At 56.6% G+C, this 17,604-nt stretch overlaps 2 protein-coding genes across 2 annotated transcripts in view; both read left to right on the forward strand.

Moving 5' to 3' along the window:
• The window catches only part of VOLCADRAFT_99581 (uncharacterized protein), a gene marked incomplete at both ends in the record, with an annotated part of 11,615 nt that extends 9,014 nt beyond the window's left edge, over window positions 1-2,601 (forward strand). The window contains 5 exons of the mRNA XM_002958267.1: window positions 122-196; window positions 579-692; window positions 1,101-1,190; window positions 1,494-2,051; window positions 2,551-2,601. Coding sequence (XP_002958313.1) covers window positions 122-196; window positions 579-692; window positions 1,101-1,190; window positions 1,494-2,051; window positions 2,551-2,601 — 888 coding nt within the window. The remainder of the gene's footprint in view (window positions 1-121; window positions 197-578; window positions 693-1,100; window positions 1,191-1,493; window positions 2,052-2,550) is intronic.
• Window positions 2,602-12,372: 9,771 nt separating this feature from the next.
• Window positions 12,373-17,604, forward strand: part of VOLCADRAFT_99583 (uncharacterized protein) — a gene marked incomplete at both ends in the record, with an annotated part of 5,439 nt that continues 207 nt past the window's right edge. Inside the window, 8 exons of the mRNA XM_002958268.1 lie at window positions 12,373-12,549; window positions 12,750-12,834; window positions 13,303-13,457; window positions 13,976-14,075; window positions 15,166-15,353; window positions 15,659-15,759; window positions 16,400-16,487; window positions 16,984-17,094. Coding sequence (XP_002958314.1) covers window positions 12,373-12,549; window positions 12,750-12,834; window positions 13,303-13,457; window positions 13,976-14,075; window positions 15,166-15,353; window positions 15,659-15,759; window positions 16,400-16,487; window positions 16,984-17,094 — 1,005 coding nt within the window. The remainder of the gene's footprint in view (window positions 12,550-12,749; window positions 12,835-13,302; window positions 13,458-13,975; window positions 14,076-15,165; window positions 15,354-15,658; window positions 15,760-16,399; window positions 16,488-16,983; window positions 17,095-17,604) is intronic.

Below are 17,604 nucleotides of genomic sequence, written 5' to 3' on the forward strand. Positions count from 1 at the left end.
AGGGAGGGAGGGGAGGGAGGGGAGGGAGTCCCCTTTTCTCATCAAACCCCGTGTAACATCCCCCCTTCCCCCGCTCCCCCTCCCCCCGACACACACACACACACACACACCTGCACACCAGCTGGCCAAGCGGATGGACGCCAGTGACTTTTCCGACGTGGAAGATGACGTCGAGGATTACATGGCGGCGTTGGAGGTGGGGGGTCCAGGGGTGGGGGGTCCAGGGGTGGGGGGGTCCAGGGGTGGGGGGTCCAGGGGTGGGGGGGTCCAGGGGTGGGGGGTCCAGGGGTGGGGGAGTCCAGGGGTGGGCGAGCGGGTCGGGGGCCCCTCCACGTTTTCCAAAACCCTCTCCGCCTCCGGACATTGCACAAGGCGTCAGGAAGGGGGGGGGGAACCACTGCGGAGGGGGGGGGCAATAAGGCCCCATTGGATGGGGGGGATGGGGGGGAAGGGGGGAGGCACAGGGCCTTGGAGGGAGCCGCAGGGAACGTTGCTGCTTCTGTTGTTGTTATCCATACCGCTGTAACCTCAAACCACCATCACCGCCATCACCACCATCACCACCATCACGTGCGCAGGTGTCAAGCCGCGATCAGGGGGTGGGAGGTGGCGGTGGCGGTGGCGGTGGCGCCTCCCTCTCCAGGGGACCGTCCCTGGCGATGCGGGGCTCTAAGAGCAGGCTGACGGCGGGGGTGGGAGGGGGGGTGGCGGCGGGGGGAAGTACGGCAGTGGCGACGGTGACGTCAGACCAGGAATCCAGTCCCGCCGCTCCCGCCGCCGCCACCGTCAACGCTCCTGCCGCCGTCTGCGTGGCGCCGGAAAGAGCTCCTGGCGGCGGTAGCGGCGACAGCGGCGGCGGCGGCGCTGGTGGTGGCGCTGGTGGCCGCAGCAGTACGGCAACTACCGCCGAAGACGCTATCGCTTCAAGGGCATCTGCTCGGCCGACTGGGGCACATTCCGAGTTGCTGGTAGCGGCCGGCGTCGGAGTCAACGACGAGGCCGTTTCGGAGGCCGGGTCAGATCGCGGGGTATATGGAAGAAGAAGTACACGTGACGCGACGGCGGCGGTGCTACAGCCGCCGCCGCCGCCACCACCACAGCTGCAGGAGGACGGCGGCCTTCCTTCCCGCCGGTACGAAGCTGGTGGCCGCGGCGGCAGTGGCGGCAGTGGCGGCAGTGGCGGCGACGAGGTGGCGGTACTCTGGCGCCACCACGAGCATATGCAACAGCCCAAGAACCGCAACAACGACAATGACAACGGTAACAGTAATGGCGGCGACTACAGCCCGGTAGGGCAGCATCGCTACTGCCGCGGCGGCGTCGGCGACGGCGGAGGTTGCTGCTACGGCGGCAGCAGTAGCGGCAGCCTCAGCGGCCAGCGACGCCGCTCTAGCGACCTCGAGCCGCCGTCTGTTGGCTTCTGGTTGGACGCTGAAGACAGTCACGATGGTGAGGACACCCGCCCACCGTCAACCGTCAACTACCAACGACAGCTGGAACAACCGCTGCCGTTGCCACCGCAGTTCCCAGCGGCTCAATATCAGCCGTCACCTGGGGGCCCTGATGAAAGCGGTTATTACAACCACCATAACCAACACTACAACGGTAACTACAACGACCATGAGGAGGACCGCAAGCACCGTTATCATCCTCATCACCAACAGCAGCAGCAGCAGCAACAGGAGGAGGAGGAGGAAAGGGAGGAGGCGGGTGGATGGCAGCAGCAACAGCAGCAACGGCTCGGTGAGGACGACGAGACCCAGCAGCAAGCACCCGGCAAAGCGGCGGGAGGTTCTCGGCGCCCCTCGGGTCGCAATGCCGTGGTTCACACGCTGGCAGCTGTCAACCCGCTGCGGCTGTTTGGTTTCGGAGCGGGGCGGAAGGGGACCGACAACAAGAGGCTGGAGAACAGGGAGGCCGCCGGCGGCAGCAGTGGCGGCAACGTCAAGCGAAGGGGAGGAGGAGGGGACGGCGTGGAGGAGGGGTACGTGTACGGATACGGTTACGGATACGGGCCGTCGTACGGAACTGGAGGCCGGCGGTCCTTACAGGTGGGTGGGGGCCTCCGAGGGGTAAAATGTGTTTGTGTATGTGTGTATGGGGGGGAAGGGAGATGTGGCTGCTGGGGGTTGTGAGGCTGGCTTATGCACATTATCTGTGTACGGATAGCTGAAGGGTTGCGTGGGTCGGGTGGGGGGATGGGTTGCAGTGGGGTGGGGGTGGGCGGCAGAGTGTGGATGGGTGTGTGTGGATGGGTGTGTGTGGTTGGGCAGCCCCTGCGCCTTTCCCCTTCCAACCGCTAACTGCCGACTTCCCCAAGTAGAGCCAACTGAAGACACCAAATATTTACATGTACATATACTACATTATACCTGTATAAAGTTATATTTTCGTATGATCCCTTCTGTATCCTTTTATTAGGGTTTATTCGTAATGCTTCCCACAAATCACGTCTTCCCCCTCTCCCCCTCTCACCCTGGGGCCCTCTCTCTGCCCTGTTCCTCCTCCTCCTCCGCCGCCGCCGCCGCCGCCGCCGCTGCTGCCGTACAGGTGGACGGTGACGAGCTCGTTTACTGGTCCGCGGACGTCGTCGACCAGTGAATGGATCCTGCTCCGACAATGACGTGGCTTCCCCGTACACTCCTTTTGCAGCCGCTATCGCCCCAAGACACATACCACCTCCCTCTTGAGGGTGGAAATGAAGTGGGCTGGGTTGGATGGGGTTGTATTCATGCACAAATGTACGCATACACTTCCCATATAGCCTCATCGTCGTATTTGTATTTTACGTGCGTTTGCCGTTGCCGTACTCCGTCGTACTGGTGTGAAGTCGCGTTGGCCCAGCCACGTCATCATGAGGTCCAGTTCATGGTGCGCCCGAGCGGCCCGCGTGTGTGTGCATTGGGGGCCCCAGGGGTGTGAGAGTCCAGGGGGGGAAAAAGGGGGAAAAGCGCCTCCTTCATTCATGCTTTATGAAATTATGGATGGGCCGTGTGGTTTTTCTTTTTGAGTGTGTGTGTATGTCTGTGTGTATGTCTGTGTGTGTGCCGCTACTACTGTAGGGTTAGCTTAGCAGTGGTGGATGAATGATAAGCCGTACGTACCTAGCAGCTGCAGGCCCTGAGCCCGTCCGTGTCCTCCAGGGACGCTTTATTTACTTTCGTAAGACGGGGTTCCCTGTCGTACTGCATCCGTACGGAAGTAAATTCGTTGGACTTCGGTGGCCTTGTTCTCGCGCATTTTTGCTTTTTCCTACGGGACCACTGACTGAACAATGGCGCTGCTCACTAGTGCTGTGGGTTGCGGCTTTAGTGCCCTCCTCGGCCGGGCTGACTGCAAACTGCAACCACCCTCACCCTCACCACCAGCACCAGCACCAGCACCACTACTACTGCTGCTGCTGATAGGGTTACTAGGCATGTGACCCATATGGGGAGAAGTGGTGCAAAGAAACTCGGGGGACTACATAGATGACCTGCGGAGAATGGCTAAACATGAGTTACAATCACGAACTGGATTTTTATCTGTAAGATTTGACCGGCGGCTGCTGTATCCCATCCCATCGTGGAACCAATATTATTAATTGTAAACTATTATCAATAAATATTGTAAAAATACAAATACAGAAAAATGTATTGACCCCTTCCCTAAGCACACCTCAGCCGTTGGGGCAGTGTGCGCAAGGCAGAGCTAACAACTCACAAGGCCACTGGTGAAGCTTAACCACCCTGTAACAACATCAACTCACCAAAACCCCCTCGGATGTCAATTTACCACTTCGGCTGCTTGAATACTGACATGACCAACAACACAGAAACCGCGTGTCTTAAACTGATTGCACTCAGCCCGTACAGATGCTGTACGCTCGTCCATCATATCGGCATGCCGGTAGCTCTGGCGCCCCCCACATGGGCTTGTTTGATAACAAATTAACCCCACCGCAGGCTGCTGCAACAGCAGCACGGCCAGCACATCCTCAACCCCTTTTGCCAAACGGTTGGCCAAGGCGGGCCGTACGGCAATGGCAATCCAAGAACAGGAGGGAGTGTTTTTATAAGAACTGCAGCGCACCGCATCCATCATCGCCGTACAGCACTTTATACAATATAATGCATAGTTTTGTCGAAGATAGAATTAGGTAAAATTAGGTTAGCAAAGTCGTATTCCGCTAGTTCAGGTCCGCTTGATGGCCTTAATGTCTCCATCGCCCTAAATATGGCTAACGATAACGACGAAGGGGGATGGAGAGAAGCCGAGGACGCCAAGTGCTAAGCGGCATGGTTTTCGCGATGCAGATGCATTTCTTCAAACAGGAAGTTTAGTGGACCTTCTTCTTTGTTTTCTCTTTGTTGATTCCATATTTTAAGACCTTAAGTCTTGGATTTGGACGATTCATCTCAATATTCGAATCTTGGATCAAAGTTCCTGCCAGGATCGTGATTAACACCCCTCATCTCCAAACTTCAGTTCATATCCACAGCAGCTCCCCAATCCGGCGCGCCCCGGCGGCAACTGTCGGCTCCCGTCGCTTCGCCAGCGACTCCGGTTGCTGCTGCACGGCAGTTTTGGGGACCTTCGCGGCTTATGGCTGCTGTTGTACGGCAACCGCAGTAGCTTTCGGCTTACGCCCGGTGTTGTACGGCAGCCGAGGGGTCAGGGGCAGGGGCGGCGGCGACCCATTGCGGCTGTCGTGCTGGCGGACGCAAGCCCACACGGTAACTCCGAAGCTTGGTGCTGATGGCTTGTCACATTCACGGAGACCTGGGGACACAGCAAATTGCGGCAGCTGTCTGTTTCGCAATACCATCTTTGGATCTAGATTTGGATCCAGATCTGGATCTTGCTCTCGATCCAGTTTATTCCAATCCACATCACCATGCATACACGGCTCTCCTTCCAGCAGATCTGCCACTGAACACAGCAGCTCTATCCAATCATCGGCGTCGCCATCACCGCCGTCGTCTTGGTCGCCATCATCATCTTGGTCGCCATCATCATCTTGGTCGCCGTCATCATCTCCGTTTGCGTCACCACCCGCCACATCATCGGACCCACTGTCCCTCTTCTGGCATCGCCACAGTGACCCCCAAGTAGCAGCACTAGTAGCACTAGTAGCACTAGTAGCAGTCGCAATAGCAGCAGTAGCAGTCGCAGTAGCAGTAGCAGCAGTAGCAACATAGACTGCACGGCTCCCTGATGCAGGAGGCGCTACTGATTGGCGATCTGGTGGCTGCTCCTGCGGCTGCTGTTGCTCCCCCTCCTGCTGCTGCTGCTGCTGCTGTTGCGGCTGAACCCCGAAGAACTCCACCCTTTTTGCTGCCATCGCCACTGCTGCCGGTTCCGCTGTTTTAGCCATCGCCCCTAATACGGCGCCGATTGCAGCACAGTAGGATGCGACGCCGTAGGAGGATAGGCCAGGTAGCAGAAGTGGGGCACCTGATCAGGCAAGGGGGTAGGGATTCGAAAGAAGAAGGAATGGTTGTGAAGGTAAGGCGGCAACATCCGAAACGTCCCCTACGGCAGAGGAGCCCAACAAATCGCTTTTTTGAGCGCAAAAAGCGCTGCTTTCTGTTCTTTGAGCAAGCAAACAAAACACAGCGGCACCTTGGCTGTGATCCCCCATAACGCCCTCATTAGTTTGGCGCCGGTAAGAAACGACGTCACGGGTCACATCTCTGCCGCGCACGAGTGATATTGTTGGGCCTGAGGGCTTGAGGGGAGCAGACGGACCATACATACATACATACATACATACATACATACATACATACATACATACATACATATATAAGGGTTTGGCACCACTGGTAAGGCGCGACCATTGCCCCAGGGAGATCCCGGGATCGATACCCATTAGGGTCAAAGTCCTTCCGATGGTGGAAGGCATTGCGCCCCTAGTTGATGGACGGTGGTGACCTGGGATAAAGTCAACCTGCGAGCCGACCAGGAACGGAGTTGGGCCGCTGTCGACCCGGCAGATTCCATTGGATGCTGGTGATGGGTGCGGAATCTGAGCGATCCACTGAGAAGTTGACTGACTGATGAGGGAGCCCCGAAATACCGGGGAAGGCAGGGTTTCGCAGGGTAGCTGCCATGGGCGAAGATACACCCCCTGTTTCACACATCATACATACTTTTCAAATTAGACCCAGTGCTGTGGAAGGGCGTGGGCTTGTGCGGTGTTATCCCCCCGACGGGTGCTATCTCCCCTGGACTAGCCCAGGGAGGGAGAGGCGGAGGAGGGTAGTAGTCTCAGGAGGCTGTTTGGCGTCTTGTGGGGTGAGCTCTTTGCGCTCTTTTTGCGTGAGGAGTTTTGAGCTTGGTGACCTCCCCAGCCCGGGAAGACTCGTCGGGCTCCCGGTCGCCCAGGTCCTGGTTGCGAGCTTTCTGAGGTGCTCGGTTCGTTCGGTCGGCAGGAAGAGGGCCCCGGTTGCGACTTCGTTTCTGTTAGGAGACCAGCGGGCATAGATCCCGTCTAGCTGGAGCGCCAAACCCCGGAGGGGAGCGCTGATGTGTGCCGGCCGCCGTTTCCCGTGCGGCCTGACCCGGGGGCGGAGTGCACGAGGCTAACCAGCCGTGTGCATCCGCCCCCCGCGCTGTGTTTCGGCCCTGGGCCTCCGGCTTTTCAGCCCACAGTGTAATCAACGTCATACATACATACATACATAACCGACGAGTGCGGCTGGCCTTCACATCACACCAGGACTTAGCCGCAAGCATGGAGGCATGGATCACCAGCCAGTGTGCCACAGCACCATCAGCGGAGGACAACCCTTTGGGCCTGATTGCGTGGTGGCCAGCTTTTAAACGCCGGTTGAGCACCCTGGCCCTTCAGCTCAACAAGGCGGCACAACACCGCAAGCTCAGACCAGGGACCCGGGCTCGGGAAGTGTTACCGCAGGTCCAGTTGGCAAGGCAAGCGGTGGATGCAGCCCCCACAGCACAACAGCCACTCCAACAACTGGTCGAAGCCCAGGCAACGCTCGCACGAGCACATCGGGAAGACTGCCGGAAGGATGCCATGGAGGCCCGCACCCACTGGCTGCAGGCAGGGGAGAGGCCGAGCCCATCCCTTACAGCCTTCCTCCAGGCCCAGGCTATAGACCAACAACCAGCCCCTGTCGCCCTGCAAGCCTTGTCCGGCCGACTTGTTACCAACCCCGCTCAGCTGCCCCAGGTGGTAGCCGACTTCTGGAAGGATGTGAGCAAGGCCCCGGACTTCATCTGCCCCCAGGCCCGCCAAGCCGTACTGAACTCCCTCACCGCAGCCAACATTAAGCTCCCAGCAGAGGCAGATGAACAGCTTGGAGCCAAAAAGATCACAGCCACCGAACTGCGGAAGGCACTCGAGAAGAGCGCACCTGGCAAGGCCCCAGGGTGGGATGGGATTCCAGCCGACATCTACAGGAAATCCTGGTCAGCCATAGGTAATACCATGGCAGGCCTGTTCACTGCCATTGGCACGACCGGGCAGGTGCCCGCAGGCTTCCTTGAAGGGATCATCACAGTGCTCTATAAAAAAGGCGACCCCAAGCTCCCCGGCAACTACCGCCCCATCACGCTGTTATGCTCGGACTACCGGCTCCTTGCTAAGGTACTGGCGAACCGCCTGGGCCCCGCCCTGGGACGGGTCATCACCCCCGAGCAATCCGCCTTCCTCCCCAAGCGCCTGATTGGGGCCAGCGTACTCTTCCTGCGCCACCTGTCACACCTCCTCCGCAAGCAGAACCGCCAAGGGCTTTTGGCATTCCTGGACTTTGCCAAAGCATACGATACAGTGGATCGCGGCTTTCTCCTAGCGGCCATGGAGGCGATGGGGGCAGGGCCACAGCTGTGTGCGTGGGTACGTCTGCTACTGAGCGAAACCCGAGCCCGGGCATGGTCAACGGGTACAAGTCCAGGCTGGTAGACATGGAGGCTGGTGTCCGACAGGGCTCCCCCCTGGCGCCTCTGCTGTACCTCTTCGTCGCCCAAGCTCTCCAATGCTGGCTCCGGAGCCAGGAGGTGGGAATTAAGCTGCAACCGTCCGACCCAAATCCCGTCACCGCCTGCCAATATGCAGATGACACGGAAGTGGCGTTGGATGGCGCGGAATCAGTCCCCTCCTTCCTACAGGCCATGGAAACATTTGCCCGGGCATCTGGCCAGCGACTCAATCTGGAGAAAGTGGAACTGCTATGGATTGGCCAGCAGCGACAGCAACAACAGCAGCCGGCGCCAGCAGCAGGACCCCAGCTAACAGCCCCCCAGCAGGAGACAATCGGAGGACTTAAAGTGGTAAACACTGCTACTGCCCTGAGACTGCCGATAGACAACCAGGTGACCCCACCACAGCCGGACTGGACGAAGAGGATGGGAGAGGCCAAACGGCGGATGCAGCGTCTGTCCCGCTTCCCGCTGTCAGCATTTGCTAGGGCAACGGCGGCGTCGGCGTATGGCTTGCAGACGGTCACCTGGCACATGGAGCATGGCGGACTGGCCCCAGACCGCGTGCTGGACGAGATAGAGCGACTCACGGCTCGCCTGGTCGACCGCCAACAAGGCCCGGATAATCCTGGCCGACGCTTGACTGGCGTGCCCAAGGAACTCCTGATCGGTCACCCATCGACAGGAGGCTTTGGTCTGCTGCCCCTCCGGCAACACATCCAAGCCCGGCATGCGGTGTGGGCAGCTCGCTTTGTCATCGCAACCCTAGGGCTGCGAACAGGCAACACGAGATCAGATACAGGCGCAACAGACACAGATATGCAGGTGGGCGGAGGTATCCACCCCTGGGTCCGCACGCTTTCAGCCTACCTTCTGCTCACGAACCCCGCTTTCCAGCCGTGGGCCCTGACAACCGCGAGCCCAACTGGGCCCTGGCTTGGGACTCGTGACCTGCCGAAGGATATCAGCCGGATTGTGGGAGCCCTGGGGCACTTGCCGCCACCAGAGGACATCGGGACCAACCCGCTGACACCCGGTGACTGGTGCTGGGCGACTGCATTATGGGGAAATCCGCTATTCCCCAATGCTGGAGGGACCGACCCGACGGACCGGGGCCGCCGCCCGGCCTGGAGTACCAATACCCTGGGCTTGCCGCCTGCAGGAAACTACAGACTTGTGCTGTGTGCTCCCGAACCTTGCGCTGTGTTTCGGCTTCGGCCCCCGGCTCTCGCGGCCCACAGTGTAATCTAAGTCATACATACATACATACATACATACATACATACATACATACATACATACATACATACATACATACATACATACATACATACATACATACATACATACATACATACATACATACATACATACATACATACATACATGCATACATACATACATACATAATGTATACAGTTGTTGGACGGCGGCGGGACACTGAAGATACAGTTACTGCTGAGGATGACACCTAAACAAGGCATGCAGCTTGCCGTACTAGGATTGCCCTCAATTGCAGGGCTGTAGGTTGTGCCTGAGGTTGGCATCCCCCGAAGGTTGCTGTAGACCGTTACGCATAAAGCGGCCAAAGTCAAATAGCTAAACCGCTGTCAGTAGACGAGAAGGAAGCCAGTCTATGAGACCTTCAGGTATGTGGGTGGCTTGCTGTAATATGCGGTGATATTAAACAAAACTATCGCAAGAATACAGAAAAATCCCCCACACGTAATGCATCGCAACGATCAACGCCTGCAGGCTTCGCACAACTCCTAAAATTAAACGGGTTCGATTAATGAAATTCAAGGGTTCAAATCCTTCTTTTCCATAATATGAACTGCAAGGTACAAATGGCGACGGCAACGCGCAAAATAGATAGCAGCTCGACTTATCTTACGAGTATTCGATTGGCAGCGTAACGCGACTGATGGGCCGCCGTTAGGGAACCTAACGACGGCCGTAATGGACGAGCGGCACACTTTGTACGCCGTAAGGAACAACATAGGTTTGGTTTCGGACCTGCAAGAAGAACAGAACCCCTAACGGAACGCTTTCAAAAGGAAACCGTCCAGGCCGTCCACCGCCCACGCCTCAAGCAAAATATCTTCGGAGAATGTAAAAGCCTGAAGTCCAGGCAGCGCGACCCAGTTTCTTCCCCGTAACTCGACGTATGGACGATGGCCTCCATTTGCCGCTCATGGGCTTACGAGCACGGGTTCCTTGGGCACTCATTAGTATGATGAAAGTTAAATGACTACTTCTTAGTAAGGTAAATAGTTTGTTTTGCGTTAGCAGAAAAAAGCGGTTACATCGCTACCCCCTATTCGAGCTAATCAGTTGCTGCATATCTATATAAGTACCTGTAGTCTAATTAGGCAAATCCAGAAAGCTGCAACTGACAGCAGGTCGGTCGGACGGACGGAGACGAGGCAGACGGTTGGGGACGCAAAGGGAAAAGGAGCCCGCCGAGTCCCTACGGCCTGCAGCTTTAACTGCTTGATAGATTCCACGTCGGAGAGTCTACGTCAGAGACCCGCGGCTTCTGTGGGGGTTACCTGCCTGGGTTCCTAGCCGGCCAGGCTGGCCACTACGTTGTCCTAATAGGAGCAGTCAGCTTTCTTGACTGAAATCTTGAACCGATTTCGAATTGCGCACGCATTGGGCACGGATGGGCTTTAGTTGGAAAGATTGAAGCGGCGAGGGCTGCGCTGGGTCAGAGAAGCTCTTGACTTCGCAGTGGGAAGGAAGCGTCCCTTTGCCTTCCTTACCTTCGCCGCCCGTTTCGACTATGAAGGTAACGTCGTCGTGCCATAAGGAGACCCGGAATAAAGCTTGAATTTGGAGGCGAAAAAGCTCCAGCCCGTCTGCGCCAGGCCACACGCGCAAATTGCGGGCAACGCCATTGCCACTGTCGAAGCTGCAAATGCGCGCCAAAACAATCTTTTCAGCAGGGCTCGTGGAAAATATTTCTAAGTTTTTATTCTAAAAGACAATTGAGCTTCTATTTCCAGCGGAGGACTGAGGAAGTGCAAGCGCCCAAGCCACTGACTGCAACACTGACGGTTGGTCTACTAGGTTCGCAACAATTATCTCACCACAAAAACAGAGTAGCAGGGCGCATCTGACAACAGATGTCGTTTGGAAGGGTCCACGTTAAGGATAGCAAGTTGCAGGCGGCGGTAAAGTCCGGACAACCGCCATGAGGGCATAAGTTACAGGCAACGGGTCGCCTGGCCATATTATCGGTCTCCTTCATCCCACTCCTTGTACTCATTATGTCAGCTTCATCGGGCAGGCATTAGGATACTGCGAACACTTGATGTCGCAAACCCGTCAGGTTGGCCGATCGGATAGTAATTCTGAAATGGTAATTGACCTAAAGCCCAACAACTGTAGGCGCATTGGAATATTGGTATACGACTGGGCTCTACGCTGGTGCTCGTACACAGCAGTTGATACTTTTAGGGTGACGAGCCACAATTGTGTGGTACTTTTGCAGAGTCTACTACTGCGTATCAAAACCCCTTACTATAATATGTGTGTATGGGTATAAGATGTCTTTGGAAGTGAATAGAAGGAAAGATTTTAGATACCCGTGTACCTGACTATCCAGGAGCATTAGGCCTGTTTCTGCAGGGCTTGGTTTTCGCCAGCTCCTCACCGCTCATAATTTGCTAATAATAAATGATATCCGTCGTTTGAAGAGGTGGCTGCTGTGCCAACTTGAAGAATGGATACACGTATTTGAGCAGCAGCTCCGCGTAATCCTCAGCACTGTGGCCAAATTTTAAAAATGAAATTAAACTGTGCTCCTACTCACATCTCTGACAGCCCGAATGGCTTTCAACTGCTCAATGCCGTGACATCCCACAAGGCGTTAAGCCTTAGCGAGCTCCTCAAAAGATGACATGGTGACATTTCCACTGAATTCGCACCACGATAACAATAATGTATTCGCCTCATCATCTCGTTCTATCGCAAACTTGGTAAGCCAAAAATCGGTGCCTTGACCTTGGTAGATTACTATCGGACATTGAATTGATCCTGAGGGGTGAGGAGCTTTACTAGCTCTGCGCGTAGGAGTTTCATAGCCTGCCTAGGAATTTTGTCACGCTTGGAACGGTCATACCGGACGAGCGGCACACTTTCGGCCCTAGCACGTCTGGTGTGTTTCTTTGCAGGTCGTTGGCGGTTGCGACTAGCCAGTTCGTAGCCAATGATGCCTATTCACAACCGATGCTGTATTCGTATGCTAGTTTCTACATACAATTTCCCAATATTACGTTGAATAAACGGAATACAATGCTGATAATAGGACCATACTGATATTTTTAAGAGGCGCCCACGCCCGTCGATGAACTGATTGTCATAATATTGCTTTTGCATCAATTTGATGCTTGGGTTTGATTAGGAGCGTTAAACGATCCGGGAGTACTTTGGATAAAAGGAATGGTGGTCGAGGACAGCGTGGAACTTTTTGTCAGTGGACGTCTATGCTTGTTTGGAGAGCACACAGACTGGGCAGGCGAATACAACGGTCGATCGGAGTCCTTCGTCGAGGGACGGACGATTGTGGTTGGCACCCAGGAAGGCATCTTTGCAACTGCGCGGCCCCTCAAAGAAAAGGTACACCTTGTAATTTATGCAATTTATATCTATCCAATATTACGCACGGTGCCATTCATCCCGCTCACGTTATTCAAGCTAATTCCAGCTAATCAACACCGGTCAACATCACGCGCTCTTGCTCCCCCCCGTAGGTCGCTTCGGTCTTACTTCCCCCGCTCCTCTTCAGCCTTTCTTGATTCCCGCCTGCTCGCCTGCAGGTCCTCCGGATCACCACCACCGACAACGACGGCAAGCAGACCGGGCCTCTGGAACTCCCCCTTGAGCCAGCGGAACTGCTCGCAGGTGCTGCGCCCTCCTCAATTCATGGTTCCTCCCCCCTCCCCCGCCCTGCATGCTTCGCTTCGTTATAACTCCTCCCCCTCCCTGCGCCCCCAGCCATTCATCTCCCTTCCACCCCACTCCCCCAAACACCATTTCTTGTCGCATCCCCGCATAATACATTACTTCCTCCCTCCTCATCCCCCCCTGCCCTCGCCTCCCCGTCGCGCTATCCACCCCCGGGACGCCTCGTCGTCATCCTGCGTCGTTGGTCCCGCCTGCACTAGTATTCATCTCCCTCTCTCCCTTGCCCTCTCTTGCCCTTTTCCCGCCCTCCCTTTTCCCTCGTCCTCGCCCGCATGGGGGGCTGTGAATGCCGTTGCCATATACCTCTCTCCTTCCTTCGAGCATGACGTGTATGCTCCTGTGTAACCACTTCCCTTTCCCGCCCTCCCCTGACCGTTACTTTCCTCTCCCGGTCTCGGCCCGCAGTCGCGCGCGCCGGCGGCTTCTTTAGCTACGTGGCTGGCACGGCCTACCGTGTGTGTGTGTCGTACGACCTGTACGGCGGTCTTGAACTGATCAACCACGCAACTACTCTTCCCATGTCCAAGGGTCTCTCCTCGTCCGCTGCCATTTGCGTCATGGTGGGTTTGGGGGACCTGGGGGGACCTGGGGGAACCTGGGGGGACCTGGGGGGTAGACGAAGGGGAAGGAGCGGGGAGGGAAGGGATCCCCCCCCATGGAGAAAACCCCAAAAGCGGGGACAGCCGGGGAGGGGGACGAGGGGGAAAGACGAACCACACACGAGTGAAGCTGCTGCCGGGGCAAGAGTGTACCAAACGTAGAACTGACCGAAAGGCGTCCGTGAAAAGGGGAGGGGGAGAGCCCGTTAGGGTCTCTTTGGAGTGCCAATGTGCAGTGGAGTGGAGTGAAGGGGTGGGTGGTGGGTGGTGGGTGGGGTGGTCTTCCCGGACCGCTCATAAAGGGAGGGAGGGGAGGGAGGGAGGGAAGGGATCTGTGCCAAGAAGGAACCAGGCACCTCAACACGACGTGCGTATGTGTAACTGTGTGTTTTGTCCACGTGCTGCGTGCTGTGTGCTTTGTCCAGCTCATCTTCCCCACCCCCTCATCTTCCCCTCCCCCCTCCCCCCCCGCACCCCAGGTGGCTCGTGCCTTCAACCGTGTGTACCAGCTGCATCTCAGTACGCGGGGGGAGATGGAGCTGGCGTATCTGGGGGAGATTACCACACCCTCAAAATGCGGTAAGAAGGGGTTTCGGAGCTGTTTGGAGGGTTCCACTGTACCCTAACAGGGAGGGGCGGAAGGGGGAGAGGGAAGAGCAGTCACGGAAGGGGACCTTGGGGCCCTGCTTAGGCAACAGCGAGATTGGGTCTCTCACACACACACAGACACACACACAGACACACACAGAGAATACACACAGAGACATACACACAGAGACATACACACAGACACATACACACATACACACAGACACATACACACAGACACACACACAGACACACACAGAGACATACACACAGACTCACACACAGACATACACATAGAGGCAGGCGGCGGGCAAAGGTTAAGGCCTGACTTCTGCTCTCGGCCGACCCGAGTTCAAATCCGCCTGCCGGCTCCTCGGGTGTTCGAGGAGTGTTGAAATGGGAGGTGGCCCCCCATCATATGGACGATGTAGGACGTAATAAAGTCAACTTGCGAGCTGACCAGGAACTAAGTTGATGCCCCGTTGATTCGCTAGATTTGGTTGGATGCTGGTGGTGAGTTGCCGAACCCAACGAATACATTCTGAAGTCGGATGGGGTGACGGATTAGGGTGCCCCTCTAGCGGGGGAGAGCAGGGACTGCCCCGGGAAAGGGGCTGCTGGCGAAGTGAACCACCCTGTAAGAAAGAAGAGACACACAGACATACACACAGACATACACACAGACATACACACAGACACGCACATAGAGACACACAATGCTACTTCATTACTGAAATATCACTTAGGGTTTATTCAGTGAAGTTCTGCTCCATGTGACTTCTCGAGTGTGTGTATGTGTGCGCGTATGTGTATACGGGGCAAAAGGGTGAAAAAGGGGGAGTGGAAGGGAAGGGGGGCCCCGTCAGGAAGTTTCACCTTGGGGGCGCGGAGGAGGAGGGGGAGACGGGGCCTGGGTGGAAGGGCCGTCTTTCGTGCACCCTCCTGACCTCATCCTTCTGAACCAGCCCGTCGACACAGCAGTACGACACACACACGCACACGCGCACCCATACACACACGCACACGCACACATTTAATCCCTTTCCCCGCAATCCCTTTTTCCCCCCTTCTTGCCACCAAGGCCGCATGGACCAGGCCTGTGCGTACGGCAGCATTCCCGTACTGATGACCTTTGACGGCGACATCTTGACCGTTGACCGTGTCCCCCTGTCCGCCCCCCTCCACCTGGTCTTGGTGGACCTGGGCGCCCACAAGGACACCACTACCATTCTGAGGTGCCTGCAGAGGGCCTACCAGCAACCGACATCGGTGGGAGGGAAGGGGGGAGGGAAGGGGGAGGAAAGGAGGGGAGGGAAGGGGGGAGGGAAGGAGGGGAGGGAAGGAGGGGAGGGAAGGGGGGAGGGAAGGAGGGGAGGGAAGGAGGGGAGGGAAGGAGGGGAGGGAAGGAGGGGAGGGAAGGAGGGGAAAGTGAGCGGGGGGTTGCGGTCGGGTTTTCCTAGTAGATCTGTGTAGGGAGAGGGGGGAGTTGGTAGGCAGTGGCGCTGGGGGAAACCCATCCCCCCCGTGCATTAACCCACCTCGTGCAACCCCAACCCCCAACCCCTACACCGCAGGAGCTGCATTCTGGTTTGCACGGCCTGTTGGGCCCTATAAACTTGCGGCTGACGGGGGCGGCGCTGCGGGCCATGGAGGAGGGCGACCTGCCGCAATTAGGGTGAGTGGGGGGAGGAACCAGGAATGTGTACATATGTACGTATGTATGAAGGGGGAGGTGGGGGAGGAGGACGGGGAGGGGGAGGAGGGGGAGGGGGAGGGGGAGGAGGGGGGAAAGACGAACCACAAACGAGTGAAGCTGCTGCCAGGGCAAGAGTGTTACAGACGTATAGAACTGACCGAAAGGCGTCCGTGAAGACCGCGACCTCGGGATGACGAAGTGAAGATGATGTCGGAAAAACTACCTACCTAAGCCGCCAGGACTAAAAAAGCAGAGAAAGCAGTAATGCCAAGCCGTAAAGAAGGTGTAGAAAAGTAGGTGTAGAGGCGGCGCAGAAGTACTAAAGCACTGCTGTCGTAAAGCTGGAATAAAGTTTGCTGCTGGCCTGGAGAACTAGCTGATTTGCTGGTAATGAAAAGCTGTCGGTATGCAAGTGTTCCTCCCAAACCCCCAAAAAAACGCGCGACCGACCCGACCGACCCGACTATCCTAGTCCGGGGAGGAGGGGGATACAGCCCGCAACTCCGTCGCCGAGCTCCTGGGTGGCGCCTGCCGTACGGCCAAACCCGTACCCGTACCTTTCCCTCGCCCCTTTTTATTTCCCCACTCGCCCCCTCCCCCCTCGGACTGCTTCCGCCAGTCGTCTGATGGTTGAGGCCCAGAGCTTATTCGACCAGCTGGCTGGACCCCTGTGTCCCGAACAACTGAGTGCACCTGCACTGCACAAGGTGTGAGGGGTGAGGGGGGCGTGTGCGTATGTATGTATGTATGTACGTGTGTATGTATGTATGTATGTATGTACGTGTGTATGTATGTATGTATGTATGTATGTATGTACGTATGTATGTATGTATGTGAGCTCGAGTGGGGGCCCCTGACGACGATGGTGTTGATAATCGGGGGCCGAGGTACCCTCTCAGCTACTCACTTCCTAACCCTCTCTCGCCGTACACCTAAGTGACACCTCCCCGGCCCCGGTTCCCCCCAAAACACAATACACACACATGCACCACTCTACACCACCCCACCTCACGAAGCCCTACCGGCCACCGCCACCCCGCAACGGTGCACATTTGCGAATTGAGCCTTCCCAACGTTGTCGTACTGTACTAATTCAGCTACCGACGATTGACTCTCTCCTCTTTTTACAAAAATACCAAATACAAGCCTACCGTGCGCGGTTTCCTTGAGTACTTCCGCTCTTGGATCATAATGCTTGTGCAGGTGTTGTCGTACCCGCCCATTCAGGATCTTGTGTGGGGTGGCAAGGGCGTAGGGTCGCAGGGGGACGGTACGGCACAGTTGCTGTGCCGGGGAGCTGATGCACAGGCCAAGGTGCGATTTGGGGGCTGGAAGATGTATGTATGTATGTATGTATGTATGTATGTATGTATGTATGTATGACTTAGATTACACTGTGGGCTGCGAGAGCCGGGGGCCGAAGCCGAAACACAGCGCAAGGGTCGGGAGCACACAGCACAAGTATGTATGTATGTATGTATGTGGAGTGTATGTGGAGTGTATGTGGGTGTGTTTAGGAGGTTGTTTTGGTCTGGCTGTAATATCGCACAGATCTAATTACCTAACGTAATCCTAACTAACTTAATAACTAACCAACGGAAAGACACCGCTTAAGTAGTACTATTGCTACCAGTACCCTCCCACCCAACAGGGACGGAGGAGAGGGGCGTGTGGGGGCTGAGAAGGGCTGAGAAGGGGGGGATAAGCCCGCTGTGCGCTCCAGCTCATCTTGCCTCATAGGCCCCACTGCCTGAAGTCCTTCCGGAGAAAGGCCCTCTCCGCCCCAAACACACACACACACACACACACAAACCCCTCCACCTA

This window comes from Volvox carteri (assembly GCF_000143455.1).
Source record: "Volvox carteri f. nagariensis unplaced genomic scaffold VOLCAscaffold_90, whole genome shotgun sequence".
In the NCBI taxonomy this organism is placed as follows: domain Eukaryota; kingdom Viridiplantae; phylum Chlorophyta; class Chlorophyceae; order Chlamydomonadales; family Volvocaceae; genus Volvox; species Volvox carteri.